Source organism: Bolinopsis microptera, chromosome 7, assembly GCF_026151205.1.
Source record: "Bolinopsis microptera isolate Bmic1 chromosome 7, MBARI_Bmic_1.0, whole genome shotgun sequence".
In the NCBI taxonomy this organism is placed as follows: domain Eukaryota; kingdom Metazoa; phylum Ctenophora; class Tentaculata; order Lobata; family Bolinopsidae; genus Bolinopsis; species Bolinopsis microptera.
The window spans coordinates 8551424-8573383 of NC_087078.1; the positions used below are offsets into that span (position 1 = coordinate 8551424).

The following is a 21960-nucleotide window of genomic DNA, read 5'->3' on the forward strand; positions in this document are numbered from 1 at the left end:
AATCTGAATAGTAAGTGAAAGATTGATAACGAAATGTCAGCAGAAACTTCATGGTAACAATTACAAATATAATAATAGTAGGCACGATAGCGGCAAAAATCCTTCACCAAAACTATTAACGAAAAGGGTAACAAAGATTGGAAAATGTTTATGATTATCGAGGAATCAGTTAAAACTGTTGAAATTGGACAACATGAAATGCTAGTGGAAGGGTAACGACAAAAACCAGCATAAAAAATCAAAGAATATTGAATGGTGGAGTGCTTAGGAAGAAGTCAAGAAATCCCCAACGTATAATTATACATTCTTTCCCCAATATATACATTCATTAATTCCGTTATTGCCATGTTATACACACACAGTAGGTACAGATCAGCTGTTGAACTAGAAATTGTGGTGTCACAAACAAACACAAAAGAAATCGTGTGTTTTTAAACAAAAATTCCTCATTTGCCCTCTTAAAACAGCTGCATTTGTGGGACCCAAGGATCGTGTTACTGTTTAATTTTACTGACGAGATAATCCTAGATGGTAACATAACAATGTGATCATATTCCGTTGTTTAAAATTTTAACTATTCATGAGCCACTTCATAACACCTTAACGGTCGAAGACTCACACTGCAAAAAATACTTACGAATTAGGAAAAATAAAGAATTTGACTTCGAGACCATAATCGATACGATTTTATTCCAGAAAAACCGGATTCATAATCAGGTTTCTACAGGACTAAGTTATGCAAGCCTCTGAGTAATTAATTTATCCATGTCGGTAGCAAGCTCCAGCGGTAGACTGATTAAGATACTATTGCAGAAGAAGAGACCGAGAAAACCTGAAATAATATTAGTATTACCACTATAGGGTGTCACGTACAATCTAGCTATAGGATCTAAAAGATTCCAGCATTTTCGATTCTGCACGCCTTATCAACAAAACCGACATCCTAAACACGTAGCACGGAATAGTATTTGGGGAATGCTATCAACTTATCAGATCATGATAACTCTACTACAATTCTTAATTATGTGACGTATCTTTATAATACTGATAAGGAAGTTATTTGATGATGCAAAATCTTGAAATTTCAAATATTTGTAAAAACATGTAGACTGGATCAAATTCAAATAGGATATGTATAAAAAGGCATTGATGAGATAAAAATTTACTTGTATGTTTATAACCCACCAAGACGCGCGCCGAGTTGGACTCGTCGACGGTCTTGTATTATATTTGAAACAAATCTTTTACGAGTATCACCCGTTAAGCTTACAACTGAAAGTGATCTGGCGAGATCATATTCATAAATCATAAATGATACTATTATGCTATGCCTATGGTTAATACTTTGTTATATGCTTTATGTCTTATCACTTATGGTCAAGTCGTCACAATTGCGATCATATTCATATCAATAGGAACGATTCAATAATCTTATTCTTAACTTAGCTAAGAATTAAGAATCATCATAACATAACAGTTTCAACGTTATTATAACCGGTAATGTTATTTGAATAATGTGAAATATTTTTAATTTTGGAACATTTTTGAAAAGCTACAGCGCTGAGTGCTGACTACAATAAATTCTGTGACAGTAAATTGTGATGCACTTGTTAAATTTTACTTTTAGTTTTAGACTTCTATAGATTGGTACTATTTTATAAAAATAAGAAATTATGATAATTGGTTAATTTTTTGTTGCATTTCACTAATCAAATTATAATTAACTAATTTGCAGTTACAAAGCAATTAGAAAGCTAATACATTTAATTGCGTAATCAGTGAGATAAGTGACGTCATGATATATGAAGATCCCCTGAAGAACAGTTACAGAACAGCTTGAAATACAAAGATGAGGTGTCATGAGGAATCGAATCTGTCATTAGAGCACACAATTAATTACAAAAGTGGACAAAGGACCTCAATAAAACGACGATTACAGTGGACATTTTGCGTCAAACGAACCTTAATATTATCGTATAGTATCGTAGGAGACAGGCATTGGAGCTTTTGTATTCATGTTACCAAGTTCTGAACATGAATTGTAGGACCACAGCGTTATATTTATAATTCCACAACAGATCTTTCAAAAGTTGTAATCCAATTCTAGTTCTTATTGTCAAACTTTGGCTTTTACAGTGCTGCATTATTTATATTGTTAGCGTTTATTTGTTACCATGATCAATTAATGGTTCAGCACGAACAAAAACTTTTGCTTTAGTTTAGTTAGTTAGTTAGACAAAAACCCATTCCTTTCCTAATTGAAATTCCTTTAAGTTTAACCTCCCAAAAATGTTAACAACACCCAAACCAAAGTCCAAACCGGCCAAAACACAAACAAAAGCACACAAGTCCTCCTAAAATGTCTTGTTCACACCACAGCGTTATGATGAAGAGCATGTATAACAGATCCTGGAGCTCGTCTAGCTCTGGTGACGGAATAGAGTTTGAGTATCAGTTACAGATAAAGGACGGACCACCCTGGGGCTTCAGAATATCCGGGGGCAGGGAGTACGGGCAAGAGATTAAAGTTTCCTTCATAAAACCAGGTACACTCTTCAAGTTCAAGCAAGACCTATTCATTTTCTATACTCAATTAACCTTATGCAATATCTTTGCCGCATAGTAGCGGGGACTGCGGGGTAGTAAATACTGTGGAATTCGTTTCGTTTCGTAACCTACCTATCTTGCATAAATTCTCATGAAAACTTGAAACACAGAACAAATTAACTTTATTTTTCTGGGATCCTGAGTCTGGAGTCGCGAAATTCGGTCGTGAAAACTAGTTAAACAAGTTAGCACCCTGCCGGAATTCGTGAACCGGCACAATATTCAAACACTGCCGCCCCAATGTTAGCTTATGTTAGTGATGATTGTTGGATTGAATCATTATCATGAGCGTGATTATTTTAAAGATAATCCTAACAACATCGTTACATTTATTAGAGTTACATGACAGCTTTTCTGATCTAAGCACCGAATTAAGAATACAAATATCTTTGCCCGCCGTAATTTCGTTAAAAAGAATTCTTGGAAATGAAGGAATTTAGAAATTGTGGGAATCTATAAGTAATATAGAATGTAGCAAAATTAACAAAAAATAACAATACCTTTACCGTATATCGGATGAGGTGATCATCAGCTAAGAAAAAGAATTTCTAGATATCAAGGACAGAGGCACATATTAGGTGCGGTAAAAAAATCGAAATTATGCGGTACCGCACCCGACTATAAAGGTAAAATGTGCGATAAGGTGCGGTAAATTTTTACCAATTATGCGGCAAATGTGCGACGATTTTTTCGAAATTTGTGCGGGAATTGTGCGGTTTTCTTTTGCATTTTCTGAAGGACTTTGGAAATTCTAAACGTATAACCGCCGCTCTTATCAAAAATAGGTCTGTTTATGTGCTTATGTGTTACTGAGGGTGTAGTTCTTCACTAAGACCATGATTGAACCTATATTGAGATTCAGTTATCTGAGAACAGTGACTTTATCTGGTAGAGATCAGGAGACAGTTATTTGAAGATGCCTCTTGATAGAGTCGATCAGATCCCATGCGTGATCGCAAATATGTGACACGCTTGTTGGCATTGCAATCGTCAGTACTTGTAAACCATTTGATCCAAGATCCATTAAGCCCACTATAAAGCCAACGCTACAACGAATAGAGCTCATTACCCAATAAAAAGTGCTGCAGGTATGATCGAAGTACGGTAACAACGAGGGTTCCATAACGGCCTGGGTCATGGTCCCGAAAGGGCCTGGGTCACGGTCCCGAAAGGGCCTGGGTCACGGTCCCGAAAGGGCCTGGGTCAGGGTCCCGAAAGGGCCTGGGTCACGTGGTAACAGGGTCACGTGGCCTAGGTATGAGTTCCAAAAGGGCCTGGGTCACGGTCCCGAAAGGGCCTGGGTCAGGGTCCCGAAAGGGCCTGGGTCACGTGGTAACTGGGTCACGTGGCCTATGTATGAGTTCCAAAAGGGCCTGGGTCACGGTCCTAAAAGGGCCTGAGTCACGGTCCTAAAAGGGCCCGACTTTTAACATATTTTGGTTTTTACACTCGAAAATCGTAACGCAAAAATTTCAAAATTATGCGAAATTACGCGGAAAATGCTAGATTATGCGGAAATAAGCAGAAAATTACAAAATGTGCGGAAAACAATAAATTATGCGGAAATGTGCGGAAAACGGTAAATTGTGCGATCCCGCACCCATCGCACCTAATATGTGCCTCTGATCAAGGAAGCAAAAATGAAATTTGAATCTGATGCATGCTAAGGTCATCCCCCGACCCCCTCGAAGTTCTCAATATAATATCAAATAGTTATAATACTTAAAGTCCCAGGGTTTAGAGACATTTGACGCAAAAAAGTTGGGTACCCCTATTCACGTTATACCGTGCTATTGACGTTATCTAATTGCTAATCAATAATGTTCGTAGTCTGCATAATAAATGATGTAGTCCGGAGTCCCTGTTTTCGCTCTGTACATTTGTTAGCGAAACATCAACTAAACGGGGTACTTTGGGGCACATTGCTAGTACTTAATCTGATGAGGTCAAACTAGACTAAAGGTAAATCATCACGTGATGCAGTGTTTGTTCTAATTAGACAGTAGGTACTCATATCATTCTAGTACGTGAAGTTGAACCGGTCTTTGATCGTTATTACATATTGAACTGCAAGTGATGCGATTGAACTTAATGTAAAAATAGGATATGTTAGACAATTTTATAGCCATGCTGTCTACTGCAAGAATTCTGGTCCACCCTTGACCAATGACTATTGACTACGCACTGCACAGTAGAACTAAATGCGATGGCTTCTTATAAGCTGGTTTCATAAGCTTGGTTGGAAGTTACATTTTATTGAGAAATGTATTTTAAGAATAACAAACAAGCAGTAAAGCAAGAAATAGGCGCCTCTCTTCCCACCTTATTTTTGTGGCCAGAAGTCTGCATGAGATAAGCAATAACAACTATAAATTTAATTCAGTAACTCTTAACATTGTGCTATTACAGGCGGAAGGGCTGCAGAGAGCAAAATGTTGAAAGTTGGTGACACAATCCTACAAATAAATGGTAAAAAGGTGAGCAACTTGACTCACCATGGTGTTGAGCGGTTGATATCACGAGTTAGTGCCTCTCTGAAGATTGTGGCTCTGAGGAACTACACTGCTTTTATTAAACAACCGGGGGACGGATTCGCTCCAGCTAGAGGTACAGTTCCGAAACAACTCATTTAGTGGATTATTTATATTACAAAACGAGAAAAGATATGTAATTTCTGTAACAATTTCTTTGAAGTAGAGTATAGTTAAAGATGCAGTTACAGTTACACTCACTGCTTCAAATGTCTATCACAGATTTGGATCAATCCAAAATAGTAAGTAATGGCCAGACTTTAGGATCACCAGCGATACGTTCACACTCACTTCACAGGTGTATAATCGAACAAATCAAATCATGATTAACTTACACTTGACTGCAAAGCTACATGTCCTAAATTGAATGTAATTTAAAATATTTGCCACTCAAACTCGGAATAGAAAACGTCATGATCAGTCAAGTGAAACAGTAGTGTTATGATCAGTAGCAGGTAAGTAATCAGAGTCACGGATTTGATGCAGACCAACATTTGCAGCAACCGTGGGGGATCGAATCAAACTGCTCGGATACAACTTTCGAGTAATTTCAATAGTATGAATGAGTTTAAATGAGTTCGATTGCTTCTGTGGAATTCCAATATAACTTTTTTATGGACCACGTGGCACTTAGCTTAAAGTTAAACGCCTAACTTTTTATAAAAATTAGGGAAATGCTAAATCAGACCTCTATTTAATTAGGATCCAAAATACTCAAATAGCGACGTTCTATTTGGGGCTCTAGGGTATAGTAATAGAGTTTAATATAACAACAACCGCTCTGATTACATAGCGAGCTGTAAAATACATCATATTATGAAATATAATTCAACTATAATTACGCGGAATCAGTGCACATATGGAATCAGTTTGGGGCTTGGGCAATATATAATACACCATACTATAAAGAGTCAGTATTTAATATTGCACTGTTATACCACAAGTACAACGCCTCGGCCCACACGGTCAACTAAAGAAAACTCCAAAACACTTGCAATGTTATGCATTAGTAATAGTGTCTTCACATAGTTTAATGAATATAACAGTACTGGAAATATGGGCGAACAATAGTTACAAGTTCTAATAGTCCCGCATTGTTGAGGCACTCATAAAGATTAAACAGTTAGTCTTACTCTTACCGTTATTATTGTATTGAGAAATTAACACTCACAAACAACAAATAAAATAGACGAATGAAAACTAAAAGGATTAGGATTAGGAATGACTCCGTCTTGATGATTATAATTACTATTATTATCTTAATCATGCTTATGGACGCACGAATCTCATTGAACGGACATGGAGTCTGACTTAATAAAGTTTTTACTTTATAAATTTAATTAGCATATTCTCGAAATTGATGAGCACGAAATAGAATAAAGGGGTGCATTGTCTAACTCTAAATGAAAGTGAAACTGTAAAACGACAGCGACATCGCCTGTTCGTGACTTTTATACAGAGGCACTGAACTAATAAATTCCATGATAATCACTGACACTAGATTCGAATGCAGCGCTCAAAATCACAAATCAGCATATCAAAAATAAACGCACAGGTCACTGATCAGGTGATCCAGCACCAACCCAGACTTAAATATATTTATATAACGCGGATCAATATAATCTAATTTGTTTATATAAATTTATAACATAATACACATAGCGTTAAACGTGTCGGAGCAGTTAGGAACTATGTAGCCTGAGTCAGAGCATTGTGTTCACCGGCATATTCTTATATTTTGTAAATTCTATGAGGACCTTTGTGACCTTGGAAAGAGTGTAACATTGTGCACTTATAGCTCCGGATCGTGTGATAGTCGCCCCATATACTGCATACCAGCATACGGAGATTGATAATAAGGCAAGAAAACACTTGAGTCACCCCATATACTGCATACGGAGATTGAGAATAAACAACTTGAGGAATTGTGAGAATTTTAGGAATCCAGCGACAACTGAAATTGTTCCGTTGCATGTCCTTAAAAACTCTAAGAAAAGGAGGAACTTGATTAAAAATGCCGGCTTTTAATCATTATCTTGTCGTACATTATTACAAACCGGTTAGCTTATATTTATCAATGTGGCATATATGCTGAAACTCCGCTCTTAATTGTGACTTATGATTAATCACCTTTAAGTCTGAAATGTAATACTTATAATTCCAAATAATTCCGGCAGGAAGAATCCAAGCATCAGATAGGATCGCCGCAAGAAGGCCAAGACTCTTACAGAGACAGTCCAGGGTGGACAGCACCACTAGTATAGACCTGGAAGCAATAGCTCGCGCGAATCAGCACGTGCAACTCCCGGAAGAACCCTCACAAGCGCACGGGGATGCTTGCAGTTGTCATGGCAATGGATGTAATGGGGATAAGAGCAGTTCATGCAATACTGAAGAACAAAGTTCTTTGTTAAAAGGAGGTCCCAGGGTACACTTTAAGCTGTAACAGGAACGATGGAATATTTAAAAGTTCTACATATCATGACATACAGACAGATTTTTAAAGATAACCAAACTTCAAAGATTCTCAAAATTTTCATGAATATTAAAATTAGTTTACTGCATTCAACATTACCAGACACTGATTTGGTGAGAGAATTAGTGTTGCCACCTTATCCACTCACGGCCACGCTAATAATTCATACCACCGATCGATTGGAATTTATTTTGCAAAAATTACATCTTGAAATATGTTTGCACTTAAATCATGATTCAATTTTATTTTTCTTAAATTCGAAGTTATTCGATTCTTCAGTTTCTAAATGAGACTCACAAATATAACCAGTTGAGTTACCGGGTTCAAATAAATAGGTAAAAGAGGGATGAACAGGAAAACAGCTTTAAAAATTAAAAAATTGAGCTCCTAAAAGACCATAACAAAAGCCAACGATTAACAAAGAGCTTCTCGTTCAGGGGCTATGTACAGGCTTGAAACAATAATGACATTGGAAAGCGAAATAATAATAATCGATCATCTAGATCTCGACCAAAATCTGCGGAAAATTGAGCAAAACCCCAGCAAATCTGATCGAAGATATTCACCCTAAGAGTTCTAAACTTCTAGTAGCTCCCAGGCCCACACTGTAAAACATGACTCGACTAAATGTCGACTCCGTCGCTGTCACATACAACAAGTTCATCGTGAATAGTTTAGAGAGAACCGTCCAAGTTGACTTTGATAGCGTCAAGGAAGTCCTCCGTGTTCACGTAGTGTTCTCCGAGCTTAACGTTCTTCATGCCGTGTATACAGCCAGCAAGGTCCTTGGTCATGGTGCCGCTGTCAACTGTGTTAACACATGCATCTTCTAGTGCTACAGAAAACCTGAGAGAAAGGGAGGTTTATACTTTATACCTGTACCAGCAATTTAATTAATTGTACCAAAATGTTTGTTTATTGTACCAACAATTTCATTTATTATAGAAACAATTTCATTTATTGATGTCAGATTTGGTAGCTAATATTGGATCATGTCGATGGGTTTTAGTTTATGGCAATTCCCAAGGTATTACGTTAGTAGCAGGTATGTATTGAGTGTGTACTTGGATGTATAAGAGTTTTTATAACTTAGTTGACTTTAAAATTAATCCATTGGAGGTCCAAATAAAATGGTTTATGTCGGATCATGTCAGGTTTCATTATATTTGTCACTCAGCCCAATTGTGTGTTGTAGTATGGATTGTGGGAGCCATACTGTTCAATCAAATATAAAGTACTCAGTTTTATCAGAAATTGTTATTATTATTGATATTATGCGAGCAGAGTTCTCACAATGCCAACCATAACAATAGTTAGCGGCGTTCTGGTCCGCACTTGAATATAATTGTTACATCAACATCATAACAATAGAGCAGTGTGTAGTGAAAATATTCTAGTACGTGTGGAAAAACATTATAACTTAGTTATTAATACAGACTTGAATATAACTCGTCTCAGCGGAGTAAGAGACTGCTAAATGTTGGTCCAATTTTATTGAGGTAAGGTACACGGGCAGTAACCACTAACCATCATCATTCGGATGTAAATCAGCTTTTAAAAATGATACACGAATCATGCGATAATGTATTCTCCCAGCGACAAATTTGAAATCAATTCTTAAAACTGATTCTTAAAACACTCTGGACCATGCTCCTTTTGGTTTTCACCCCGGCATCCTTATAAAGCAGACTAGTTCCAGCCTCTATCAAGCTCCCAGATAACAAGTCTAATAACACAATTTTTTTACACTTCGGTTTAGGAATTAGGATGCAGTTCGAGGTCTAACATAAGTAACATAAGTAGGCATCTTGAGGCTGGATCACACATTGTAAGCATGCAAGCAGACTTTAACTCCGCTAAATTATATATATTAAACTCCGTGATTAAACAACACGGAGTAGAAGCACTTGTTACATCGGTATCTTAGCGGTGTTTTGATGATACCATTGATCAGGGTTCAGGGTTGTGTGAGAATATTCTATATTATTATATTAATAAGATCACCCGTCACCGCGAGAACGATCTAGAACAATACTACAAGTATTGAATCATTTTTATTCTATCATTAACTTAATTTTTACCATGTTATCGATACTGGAATTAAGGTGTAACATGTCTGCTGACTACGAAGCCGGTAAAGAATGGTCCGATAATAATAAGATATTACCCTCCGGATATTGTACGATAATAATAAGGGTTGGTATTTTGGGAGAAAGATACGACTTGAATCGAATAGTAGTAACTAGAGAAATAGATTGATAAACTATGATGAATAGTATTAGTATTTAGTAGAAATAGCGTGGTACGTGACAGTGAATAGGTGCTGCAATGTTTGAACTATATTCTTGTTCGATAATTAAATAAATAGCACATTCCTGGAGTAGAGCGGGCCCTTATTCAAAGTCATGTGTAATCGTAATATTTTACATCCGGATAGGAAAATACTGAAAACATTGCAATATGTACGATTGTGAGAGGCGTAGTGATAATCTCATATCACGCATTTTTTCATCCTACTCCAAATCACAGGTAAAGTTGTACCACTTGTACGTGACGTGATGTTATACTGGAATCTAGTTTGACTGGTTCTACAATTGAATAATATAGAGAGCCTGGTGTATACATACTTGTGCAACTCGTCGTTTCCGTCAAGTTTAGCTCGGTGTATGAGACCGCGAGTCCAGGCGAAGATACTAGCGATAGGGTTGGTACTTGTTGGGTTACCCTGAAGGAGTATTAGGGGTTAGAAATTCTGGATAAAATCAAAGTTTAGAGCGCTTATTATGTCTGATAAACATAGTATTATATAGCATAGTTATTGCGTAATAGCGGGGTGTAGTTTTATACTGACACGTAGCAAACACCGATACTGAGATTATTTGCCACGTGTCAACAAATGTTGCCCTCCGCTATTACCCTCGTCTTTACAGTGTGTAGATTCGTGTTTTATAAGTTAAGGCTCACCTCATAATATGAGGCAAGTCGCCTCATAGGAGAATGATTTCCGGACAAAATATTTCAGTAACGGAAAAAGACATTCCTGAACATCAAAAGTTAACACCATATTTAAGAATTTAATTCAAATTGTTACATAATCTTAGGAGTGCCTGGTACTATTGAACTATTTATAAATCTCAAATAACTTATTGAAACCTAACCTTTTGATGCTCCCTGTAATGCCTGGTAACAGTGCCGTGCGCCGCCTCCGCCTCTATAGTCTTACCATCAGGACAGATCAGTACACTTGTCATCAGTCCCAGAGATCCGTAACCTGTTGGACGGGTTTTTAGGTGAATCAGACACAAATATCTTGGTTCGGAGTTAACGGAATTGCAGGGAAATTAATAAATTAGGGTGCTTGAATATCGGTGTGATTTCGAGAATATTCGGATACCTTTAGTGTACTGTAAACTATCATAAGTTGTAGGTCTGAACAAATATTTAATGCGGAAGCGGAAGATATTTCAAATAATTTGGTACGCTATTCCAGGGAATCCATGTGTTGTTGAGCTGGTTTTATTACGATTATTCCTCAAAACCAGACGAAGATATCGGTTTCAGAATTAGATGAATTGCTAGAAAATTGGTTAACAAAGTTTGTTCAATTTCGCTTCTGTGTTTGATTCCTCGTGGGGGATTCGAAACCTCGTACTAAAGTTGTATGTTTCATCAAATTTTGAAGCTGGAAGAATTTGTATTTAATTTTTCTGCAAAGTTAGTTGATTGACCGCATCGTTCTATCGATCAATAAAGAAATATTTCAAAAGATTTTACTGAGAATGTTACATCGCAAAAAAGTGTACAAATGGCAGATTTCTCAGACCGATCTACCTATGAGGGTGTGTCAGATAATGTGAGTGTACAGCTTGAAATGTTCCAGTGTGCTATTATAATATTCTATTATAGAGTTTACAGGGCACTCCACAAAACTTCTCGATATAAATTTCTGAGAATCTAATCAGAAGAAGTACCGCCTAGTTAGAACAGCAACTTCATTACGTTATATCTATGCTACCTAGCACGTACCGTCTTTCTACTTTTCTAGCATCTCAACATCTAAGGCTAGTTCAGCAAGGTGCATAAACCATTTTATTGTATCTAGTACACACTAACACACATCGACAATGGCTCCCAAAAATTCCACTGTAAACATTTTCACTCCCCTTTTCAATGATTAATCTTGCTGGGTGAGTGCCCAAAAGAATTTTCATAATATTACAATGGCGTGATAATATGAGAATTCCCGCCCGGGATGTTTGAATTTGTGCCACATATTTTACTAAAGACTATTCACATAATATTGCGATTTGCGACGTTATAATTGCGTCAGACTAACATCTCACTGCCACTTACCATCCGAGGAGTGACGCTACAGAATTTTTGGGAAATTACCTATATATGTATATTGTATATATCCCATGCTATAAATGGGACCCATGCTATAAATTCGTTAAGAATAATTTACAGAGCCACTCCAGTCGCATGTTTTGAAGCAAAATAATTACGGACACTTCAACAACTTTTGTATCGAGCACATCATCTAACAATGAATGGTATCATAATTTTCTTGCAATGTTAATTCGTACATAGTACATACACATTTCTTATCCCAGAGGCAGGCAGAGCATCCTCATGCTATTCTCTCTTGGGCCACCAGGCCCAGCCTCTCTTAAGAAAATAAATATTTATTTTGATTTGAATATCTTCTAATTTGGCAACAAGTGATAGTGACAATGGACGGGAATCACTTCAGATTTTAAAAATGTCAATGTCCAAATTATGATCACGTTGATCCATATTCCATAAATATTGAATATAGTTATCTATAGTTGCGAACATGATTCAAATTTCAATCGTCACTTACATTTATCGCAAAAATAGAAAATATCGGTTATTTTCGGATTAATATCAACATGTGGTTCACTCGCTAATTAAATTAAGTGGATATGTAGCGGATCAATATGGTTAGTATCACGAAGCAAGGTTCAGTGCGCAAATCCGAGTTAGGGATTCTGCAGGAAACGGTCTTAGAAAAGTTGCCACATTTTTTGTTGAACACATTTCAGCATGAGTTCGGTTCAAACTTCTGAAATATCAGCATTTGCGGATAAGGAACGAATTTTGAATCGATACGATTTGCGGGACCAAATATCAATCGAATTATTCGGAAACTTCATAATCCAAACATGGCCTTCATTACCTCAGGAAATTGAGTAATAACTGAAGTTTCATAGACAAATTTCATAGGACACAGCCGCGAAATCGTTTTGAAATAAATGTTCTGAGCTTATCAGGAATGAATTCTACAAACCGTTAACCAGATACGATATGATGAAGTGCCGGAAGAAAGATTGTGCGAAATAGTTTATAACGTAATTTGAATTTAAATTCACGAATTCCCCATTGGACACACGCCTGGTTATTGTCTGACTGCTTTTAATACAAGACGTGGTTCATTTCCAAGTTAAATTTGGCGTATAGATATATTAAACTACATATATATAATTAATAGCGCCGCGCATCAACAGTTTGAGGAAGGTGATCAGCTTTCATCATACAAAATACGTTTGGTTTTCGCGCCGGACGGGATGAGTATATCGATGTCAACACAACAGAGTTGCTGCTACGCGGCCGGACCAAAAAACAAATCTTTGTCAACGACTCTGAATATTAACCGAACTATTATGAAAACCTAACAGCGAGTTACACACAACTTATAATACAAACAAGACCTACCCTGAGCGACAGTGTCTGACTGAACATCACCATCGTAATTCTTACAAGCCCACACGAACCCACCGTCACTCTTTAATACCTGCGCTACCATATCGTCAATAAGCCTGTGTTCGTACCATATTCCTAGATCATCAAATTTAGTTTTGTAGTCCCTGAAAAATGTAGCAGAATGTAAGGATTGGGAATTTTAAATCTCAGTTGATAGATTTTAGATTAAATATAAATCAAGAGGCTTGCATATAATGAACATATTGACACGGGTGCTGAGTTGATTCTGTACGGAACCTAGTAGTTTCAGATACTTGTTTAACTTGTCGTACAGCAAGGTCATCCACTACTTTAGCCCGGCGAGGCACATAACTCCCTCTACAACTCCATGACAAATGTTTCATATATACTAGCCGAATTCACAAGATATATCCTTGTGTTTGAGAAGAGCTCGTTAGAACTGCTTCCTTTCCCTTCAGTATCCCACAGTCTCAAAATATGTCAGCAAGGCAAACAAAATGTACCTTTCTACATAGAATATAGATACGAAAAGACAGACATCAGAAAACTTACGATTGGAAGATCTCCTCGAAGATATCCTTAAATTTACCATCGTATCGTTTTAAGATGGTATTCTTAGTACTCATATACAGGGGCCACTCCTTCATTATGGCATATTGGAAACAACTGTGAGCAAAATCTTCGATTGCCTGAAAAAACATTAGTTGAATATTTGCCTTGTTGCATAGGGTAAGGCACGTAATTTTGTCAGGGTACCTAATTTTGTCATTTTGCTCTGAAAAACTGCCTCGGCTCGGAATTTCAGCTTGAAAAAAAAGGTTTGTGTATAAAAAGAAAGCTTAGACTTTGCTGAAACTGCTCCTACAAAGTTTAAGTTTCTAGCTCTTTTGCATCTGTGTCAAAAATGAAGGCGAAACTGTTAACCCGAAAAATAAATAAGATCCTTAAAGTTTTCTTAAGGAATTTTCAAAATTTTGATTTATTGCTTTTTCAAAAGTAATTGAGCTAGCTTCATGCCATTGCATATTTCAAATATCTTCTACAGCAGAAGTATACGTACAAATTTTCAAGTCTCTAGCGCAATTATTGTTCAAGTTACAGAGGGTGACAAAATTAGGTTCGATTTTGCCAAAAGTACCTAATTTTGTCAAAAAAATCGACCTTTCTCAAATTTCTTGTAAATCACAGATTGTGTTGAAAATGGCCTTATACAACTATTCTGAAGTTTTTTTGCCCATAGGATATGTATAAGGCACTTATAATAGCATTTAAACACTTATAATAGCATATTTTCGCCGAGAAATATACTGTAATTCTGGGCTTTAAAGAGCTATTGGTAAATATAGTTTCGTGAATCAGTAACCAATATTGATTCATGCTTCATAGAAAGTTTTCAAGATGCCAGTGGTTTCAGGGGCATTTGGGGGCTATTTTCTAAGATTAGATACCCAAAAAGTGTCATCTTTTCATCAAGCTACAAAACTATGAAAACATCATATCTTTGGGATTTTTGAGGTCAATGTTGGTAAAAAAGCGCTCGAATGATGCATCCAGGTAGTCTAAAATACCGAGAAACGGTTACTTTTTGCACAATCTTCAAGTGACAAAATTAGGTTCGGGGTGACAAAATTAAGTAAAGTCACCTAATTTTGTCATTTTTTCAAAATAATTTTTATGAACATCTTCAACCCCAGCAATTTCGATCATTTTTGTGTTAGAACTTGCCTAGACTGTCTACTATAACATGGTGGAGGTTTCATCTAAATCGGAATTTCAGACGAGGTTAAAACCCATGGTTTATATCAGGCAGTCGGAAAATTGCCAAAAAATGACAAAATTATGTGCTTTACCCTATATGCCTCAAGTAATTATAAACTCCCAAAAACTAAAATGAACACGATAGTAAACTGTGGTGAGTAAGGAAAATAGTAAAATTTAACTTTCAACAAACAGAACAGACTACTTATCATTTGTTAGAATAAATCAATCTGATATTTGTTAGAATTCTTGAGATAGCAATCACACATACCTCAGTAGTGTTGAACATTCCCATACCACAGCCGCCTCTGCCTCCCTCTTTACCTGCAAATTCCTTCACCGTCCACTCAACTGGCTCCCCACCATCAGCAGGCTGGAATGCCATGGTCAGTGTTCCGGGTCCTGGCACTACGAAATCTGTTGCTTTGTACTGAGGAGGTTGAGTGAGGTTAGGTTTTTGTGAGGCCAAGTACTGAGGTAAAAGAGGTTAAGATAAGGACGTTTGTTGAACATTTGACGGTCAAAAAGGTCAAATGAGTTTAACACACGATGTGACAAGATGAAGCGTTAGATAGTTTAACATTGTTTAACGCAAACCATCAGACCGTTAAATTGCATCTGTAATAGTGCAATTTAGTATAAAAACATAATGGGCGTTTGAGTCAGAATATTCCAAACAATAATTGGAGTGCTGGACACATTTAGGATATGCAAGATATATGCAAGATGTGGGTAAGATATATGTTATTATGAGTAGAGCTGGTAGGTGTTGACAGTTGTGATATAGAAAGGTTTGCATGGTGCCAGACCATTTTTTTGTTTAGTGTATTGTTCTATACAATCTTCATTGAACGTACATAGTACATTTAACATTCTAAAGGAGCATTATATTATACAGGAGTCTCTAAACATATAGAACCTTCTGCTATGCGGAAACATCAGTTGGGAGCCTGTACCACTATACCAACATATTTCCTAATAACATTCTATCACGTGGGTAATACTCTGCGTCTTATTGGCTGACCTCCAAAGAGATGTAAATTACATTAAGTTGTGTAGTTAACACAGTTATTGTATTCATTGTACGTAAGCCATATTGTGACAGCCACTATTATACTTAAAACCCTTCAACAATCGGCTAGTATAAACTATAGGAGTAAAAACATTAATATAACAAGAGGCTTTGAGTCCAGTTGAGTAAAGTAATGTGATATTTGTACATGGTATGTATAGTGTATACAAACTATACATGATCATAAAGTAAAATACCTTCGGGAGTAGCTCTCTAAGAGTCAATACATAGTACATACCTGCTCATGATACACACTACATACCTTAAACAACAACCATCTTCCTGAACTCTCAGTACATTGTATTTTATACATTGTAACTGTTACACAGTACACACCTTAACTTGAAACTTCCCAAGGAGCATCTTATTAACGCCTCCTAAATTAGTTACTGGAAAGAGAATCTAGCAACTCTGTCCAACTTGTGTAACCTAACACTGAAGTTACCATGATACTTATTTTCACCCCTCACACATCCCCATTATTAGTAACCTAGCAACATATTAGTAACCTAGCGATACAAACACACATTTTCAGGGAATTAGCGTTAGAGTTATTGCATGTTATATTATAATATTATTATCTCCTTAGTTACCTTAGTTACACTTACACTGAACCACAACAAGAGAAACATCCTCAGTCCTCATGTCATTTATCTAGTTTTTGAGTAAGAAACACCAGCATATTTTAATCCTATACACTATAATAATTGTTTGAAAACTATAAGAAGAAAAAACCCTAAACAAGAAACTGTTTCTCGTGTATGGGGGTTTTTCTTTCAATAGATTTCTAACAATTACTATAGCGGGAGGAATTAAAACATGCTGGAGTGCTGGTGTTGAGGATAATCAGTTTAATGACGTATGTAACAATATGTGCGTATCAATCTCTTATTCATGGAATATTATGTAATTACTGCATATCTTTGTACAAAGCATTAGCTTTTGCTAATTTTGAACGTCTGAGGTGATTGATCAGGCAATCAATAATGAACTGCATAGTTATCAATTATAGATTTGTGATAATAATTATTGCTCAATTTAACAATTGTGATTTTCTTGGACTGATTCCCAGTCATTTGTCTAGCTGAAGCGTCTAGTGGCGGTCTAGATACTTGCTTACAAGCGTCTAGTGGCGGTCTATGTACTTGTTTACTAGGATTACGATTCATGATCATCACATCGCATACCATACATTCATTTCAACGATCTACATACCACTGAACAATAACTGTGATGTTTGGGCAGCAGAACTTAGCGTTAGAATGTACAATGTAATCTGTAATATCCTGTTCATTGCTCATAGCGCGTCAGAAACTTCAACAAGCTACAGTTTTAACTAGGAGTAAGTAATGTAGTTAAGTAAAGTAAGTGTAGTAATCCGGTATAGTAGTACTATAATTCAGCTTATGTCTAAAAGTAAGAACTTTGAACGGATAGTAATTCTGTAATTACACTGTCAGCTTCAGTGTAAAAGGTGAAACAAACTGCGTCAGGGACGTAATTAAATCCATCTTAAGATGATCTAGCATGTAACAGGGTAAGTTTGGTTATTCATATGAAAGAACACCAAACAGTGTTAGAACGATGATTAGACCAATCTGACGATGCAATTAGAAAGTGGATAGGTCGAGATGGTATTATTAGGAAGAAATAAGCACGTGACGTGAAATTGTAAAAGTGACAAATTCTGGATAACCCCGAAAGTTCTTAACAAGCTCGCACACTTCAAAATGGCAAGATCTAGAAATGTTCCGAATGTTTTAAATTGACAAAGATTTTAGCGAATACAATATTTAGACTACAAAAAAACGTTGCCTGTATTCTACATTATTAAATTAATAAGAAACGTAAAACAATGTTACCTGGTCACCATAAGCATGTCTGCCAATAACAATAGGTCTAGTCCACCCCGGTACTAGTCTAGGCACGTTCTCGCAGAGGATAGGCTCACGGAACACAGTTCCTCCTAGAATGTTCCTTAGAGTACCGTTGGGGGACAGCCACATCTTCTTGAGCTTGAACTCTGGGACAGAGAGGAAGGTTAGAGGCTTTGTAAGTTATTGAGGTGATTTTCTGTACAGTGTGACGAGTTCAGCTTTATCGTGGTTCATCCCAAGAAGGGTTACAAATATTGGAAGCGAGGAGTCCCTTCACAGTGGACAAGGATCCTACACATTAACAAAAAGATTTGGGCTGTTGAATACTTTCAACACATCCACAGTCATGAAATTAGAACCTACCCTCGACTCTCTCCTCATCAGGTGTGATGGTAGCACACTTGATACCGACATTGTACTTCAGTATGGCAGCGGCTGCGTCGTGTGTCACCTGATCGTTTGTCTCGTCACGGTACTCCATACCAAGATCGTAATACTGAGAGGAGGGGTTAGTTAGGTTGTCATTTGTTAACCTAAGGAGGCAATGTGGGATATTTCACGGTATTATTTGATAAACTACCCCAAAAAGAATAACAAGGTACACTGTTAGAGGACAGTGTTAGGGGACAGTGTTGGAGGACAGTATTAGAGGACAGTGTTAGAGGACAGTGTTAGAGGACAGTGTTAGAGGACAGTGTTAGAGGACATTGTTAGAGGACAGTGTTAGAGGACAGTGTGAGAGGACAGTGTTAGAGGACAGTGTTAGAGGACAGTGTTAGAGAACAGTGTTAGAGGACAGTGTTAGAGGACAGTGTTAGAGGACAGTGTTAGAGGACAGTGTTAGAGGACAGTGTTAGAGGACAGTGTTAGAGGACAGTGTTAGAGGACAGTGTTAGAGGACAGTGTTAGAGGACAGTGTTAGAGGACAGTGTTAGAGGACAGTGTTAGAGGACAGCCTAACAGCTGCTGTTATCCAAATTAAACTGTTAAAACTGAAGTTTAGAATATTTATATCTAAACCATCGTTTATAAACGATGTAAATTCTCCCACCTTGCAATCGAGCTCAAGATAAGGAAAGATGAGCTTATCTTTGATCATCTGCCAGATGATCCTGGTCATCTCATCTCCATCCAGCTCCACCACTGGGTTATCTACTTTGATCTTCGGTCTGTCGCTCACTGCAATGTTGTTATGTGTTAGTCAGCGGTCTGTCGCTCACTGCAATGTTGTTATGTGTTAGTCAGTGGTATGTCGCTCACTGCAATGTTGTTATATCGTGTTAGGTACGGGGTAACATGTTGTTAAGTACTAAACTAGTTTGTGATGAACATTTCTAGTGATTCCATGTATTGCGACAAGGGAGAATGCTCTTTTCAAGTAAATTTTCATCAGAAACATCACAAAAATGCAACTCATAAACAATGTCCCCATCTGGATATTACATGTATTACGATAGGTATTAGGTAAAAGATGGTAGCTTGCTAATAACGTGCACTAAGAAGTTAACTGGGTTTGGAAGTTTTAAATTGTTATATCTCCCAAGGGAACGTAGCTGTAGATGTTATGAACTGTGTTACTCAAGGGAACGTAGCTGTAGATGTTATGAACTGTGTTACCCAAGGGAACGTAGCTGTAGATGTTATGAACTGTGTTACTCAAGGGAACGTAGCTGTAGATGTTATGAACTGTGTTACTCAAGGGAACGTAGCTTTAGATGTTATGATGTTATGAACTGTGTTACTCAAGGGAACGTAGCTTTAGATGTTATGAACTGTGTTACTCAAGGGAACGTAGCTGTAGATGTTATGAACTGTGTTACTCAAGGGAACGTAGCTGTAGATGTTATGAACTGTGTTACTCAAGGGAACGTAACTGTAGATGTTATGAACTGTGTTACTCAAGGGAACGTAGCTGTAGATGTTATGAACTGTGTTACTCAAGGGAACGTAGCTTTAGATGTTATGAACTGTGTTACTCAAGGGAACGTAGCTGTAGATGTTATGAACTGTGTTACTCAAGGGAACGTAACTGTAGATGTTATGAACTGTGTTACTCAAGGGAACGTAGCTGTAGAAAGTGTAGATGTTATGAACTGTGTTACTCAAGGGAACGTAGCTGTAGAAAGTGTAGATGTTATGAACTGTGTTACTCAAGGGAACGTAGCTGTAGATGTTATGAACTGTGTTACTATGAGCTGACTGATGCCTCTTTCGGTGGGCCATGCGACTAATTCAGTGATATGTAAGCTTTAAACACGTACTTGCCTTACGTTGATTTCGAAGTTTTTATAAATACGTGTAATGATATCTTAATTCGATATCTCCAACTTTAATTTATCTTATTTACGGCGGGGGTTTTGACACGTACACTTTCAACTAATAATCTTTAATACCGGATAATGGCATTTTAACTTATGGTGATTGTTAAGGCTAACTAGGAGGGTATTTAAAATAATAATAATAATGTAGGTGTAGGGATACCTAGTGTAGGGTACTTACGGAAGCGTTGGTTAGCGACCAAAGGGGAGAGAACCCTAGGAACCAGGTTTATAGCTTGTCTAAGAGATGAGAGTGCCATCTTTCCTTTAGCTACAACAGTATGAAGTGGTGAAACTATAAATTAGGAACAGTAACTTTGTTAATTATAATTTAAATTCTTTCCTATTATATATTAAATATTTCTTTGCTATAGCTACTTAAACAGAAATAATAGTAAGTGATTGTTCAATCTACATCGACTGCCAGTGTCAGGGAGATACATTTGATATGAAGCAAACCTGCGAGTAAATAGTTCAAGTTTACGCAATCTTTGAACTTGAGTTGAGAAGCCACTAACACACAGATACATCATACAATATTAATAATAAACGGTAATTAGAAATTATCGTTCCTGAACTGTTATAAACCCCCAAAATATTTAATCTAATTTGCAAGATAAAAATGTGCGAGCCAAAAATTGTCTTCTAGAACGTGCTTATTTAGAAATTAGAAGTAAACAAAGTACAGAATACAATTAAGTTTAAGAATTCAACTTGAGTTCAGAATATTAGTGCATTGTCATGTAACATACCAAAAACAATCACAATTTAAAACGGTACAGAAAGTTGATTGCGGTTGCTATGGTGGTCAATGGTTATGGTAACGTAAAAACTTGAAAAGGCACCATTAAACCTTAGAACTACCAATTTAAACGTTTTACAGTATGAAGTTTAGGCAGATGGATGAATGTTATCCAAAAAGAACAGCCTCGCCAGACTTTTGAAACACCCTGTGTGTTCCTGAACTGTAAACCTCAAAAATATTTAAACATTTAATCCAATTTTCCACTTAAGATAAGATTGTGCGAGCCAACCAGTGTCTCAGAATACAATTAAGTTTAGGAATTCAACGCACACGACCAACAAAATATCAAGTTATCATCACAAAGACCAAACATTCGCAGTTTATCACTGCAGCATATCACTATATTTTAAAACATGAAGAATTGGAAAGATCTAGAACTTTGTGAATGGCAATTTGTAGAGATTGCAGCAGCTGGCGGAAACCACTAAGATGCATTACATGCGAAGATTTCATTCAACAAAACACTAGACATGATTCGATCTAGATCCACAGCGTGAACAGTGCAGTGTAGTGTAGTGTAGAATATACATTTTATTGGGGGCACATTTCACAAACACTGTTCAAACAACCTCTTATAATATCACTAACATGTTGCCAGAACCACCTCCAATTACACAACAGAGCACAACAGAAGTACCCTGAGGAGGAAGAATGTATAATAGACATTTAAAACCAGAAGTAACAGTTCCCAATCAGCAGAGTACAGACGTGCAGGCATTATATTACACAAAATACGGGGTGGTACAATTAACAATACTATATAATATTATA

At 36.9% G+C, this 21960-nt stretch overlaps 2 protein-coding genes across 2 annotated transcripts in view; one reads left to right on the forward strand and one right to left on the reverse strand.

The window, feature by feature from the left end:
• Nucleotides 1–7914: 7914 nt before the first annotated feature.
• LOC134817774 (isocitrate dehydrogenase [NADP], mitochondrial-like) lies at nucleotides 7915–20651 on the reverse strand. The gene is made up of 10 exons (XM_063827098.1): nucleotides 20566–20651; nucleotides 19118–19245; nucleotides 18430–18562; nucleotides 18052–18212; nucleotides 15389–15547; nucleotides 13912–14048; nucleotides 13351–13502; nucleotides 10773–10885; nucleotides 10242–10339; nucleotides 7915–8460 (listed from the first exon to the last, which is right to left on the reverse strand). Exons 1-10 carry the CDS (start codon nucleotides 20642–20644, stop codon nucleotides 8289–8291), a joined length of 1332 nt encoding a protein of 443 aa, XP_063683168.1. The 5' UTR covers nucleotides 20645–20651; the 3' UTR covers nucleotides 7915–8288.
• LOC134817775 (uncharacterized protein CXorf58 homolog) overlaps nucleotides 8575–21960 on the forward strand; it is a 52840-nt gene continuing 39454 nt past the window's right edge. Inside the window, exon 1 of the mRNA XM_063827099.1 lies at nucleotides 8575–8579. The gene's annotated coding sequence lies outside the window, so the exon portion shown is untranslated. The remainder of the gene's footprint in view (nucleotides 8580–21960) is intronic.

Coding starts and splice junctions, on each gene's coding strand:
- LOC134817774 (XM_063827098.1), bottom strand. CDS start 20,644: ATGGCACTCTCATCTCTTAGACAAGCTATAAACCTGGTTCCTAGGGTT. Junction 19,246..20,565: donor GGTCGCTAACCAACGCTTCC/GTAAGTACCCTA, acceptor ACAACATTGCAG/TGAGCGACAGACCGAAGATC. Junction 18,213..18,429: donor TGATGAGGAGAGAGTCGAGG/GTAGGTTCTAAT, acceptor TCTCTGTCCCAG/AGTTCAAGCTCAAGAAGATG.